At 39.0% G+C, this 866-nt stretch overlaps 1 protein-coding gene across 1 annotated transcript; it reads left to right on the forward strand.

Moving 5' to 3' along the window:
* Positions 1-28: 28 nt before the first annotated feature.
* On the forward strand, positions 29-388 carry Tsp_13632 (conserved hypothetical protein). The gene has a single exon (XM_003368533.1). It carries the CDS (start codon positions 29-31, stop codon positions 386-388), a length of 360 nt encoding a protein of 119 aa, XP_003368581.1.
* The last annotated feature ends 478 nt before the right edge of the window (positions 389-866 follow it).

The raw sequence follows: 866 nt of genomic DNA on the forward strand, positions 1-866 counted from the left end.
AATCCCAAACATTTAAAAAAATTACAACATGAATATGGGTGGCATAGACCTGAACAACATGCTTGCTACTTTATACCGCATCGAACACAAAAGTCGAGAATGGACCCGTCGCATTTTCTTTTGGATCATCAGCACTGCCATGACAGATGCATGGCAACTGTATAAGAGGGACAGAAAAGAGATGCCTGTAACATGCACAGGCACACTGGACCTATTAAGCTTCACTTGCCAAGTTAGTCAGTCCTTGTGTCTTGTGAACAAGTCTATTGCAACTTCCAGAAGCCATTCTCGTGCGTATTCTCCGACACTACCCCTGACGTCAAGACGATTGGGAAGACGACCAACTGACGTCTCAAGAGAAGTAGCAAAGGACCAAACTAGCCACTGACCAAAAATCACTCAAACACTAAGAAGATGCAGACTGTGTTCTAAATTAGCGACGTGCCTGTGCAAAAAATGCAGTATTTACCTATGCCTAAGTAGCAACAGGAACTGCTTTACAGAATTTCATAAATAATTATTTGTCTGCCAATTACTGCATGCCTGCGTACATAAGAACAATAAACGTATGCACACTTAGTTATAGAAACGTGTACTCCTTTGAGGCCCAGTGTATCACTTTTGATACAGCTCTAAAAATGGCAATAATATTATTGCAACAATAAATCCTATTAGAATTTTCATACACACACCATAACATGTTTAAAACGCATATTTAAAAAAGATTGTTTTGCAGAAAAAAATGCTGATCTGAAAGGGTTAATCGTATTTTTAATTAACCCTCATCCAGGCGGCAAATTTTACATCTTAATCTTGGCACCTGTCTACATATGTAAACACTAGAAGTTTCGTCATGCTTAGTCCCT

Source organism: Trichinella spiralis (genome assembly GCF_000181795.1).
Source record: "Trichinella spiralis strain ISS 195 chromosome Unknown Scfld2312, whole genome shotgun sequence".
Lineage (NCBI taxonomy): Eukaryota > Metazoa > Nematoda > Enoplea > Trichinellida > Trichinellidae > Trichinella > Trichinella spiralis.

What these genes read in the sequence shown, in the direction of transcription:
- Tsp_13632 (XM_003368533.1), top strand. Translation starts at nt 29, where the DNA reads ATGAATATGGGTGGCATAGACCTGAACAACATGCTTGCTACTTTATAC.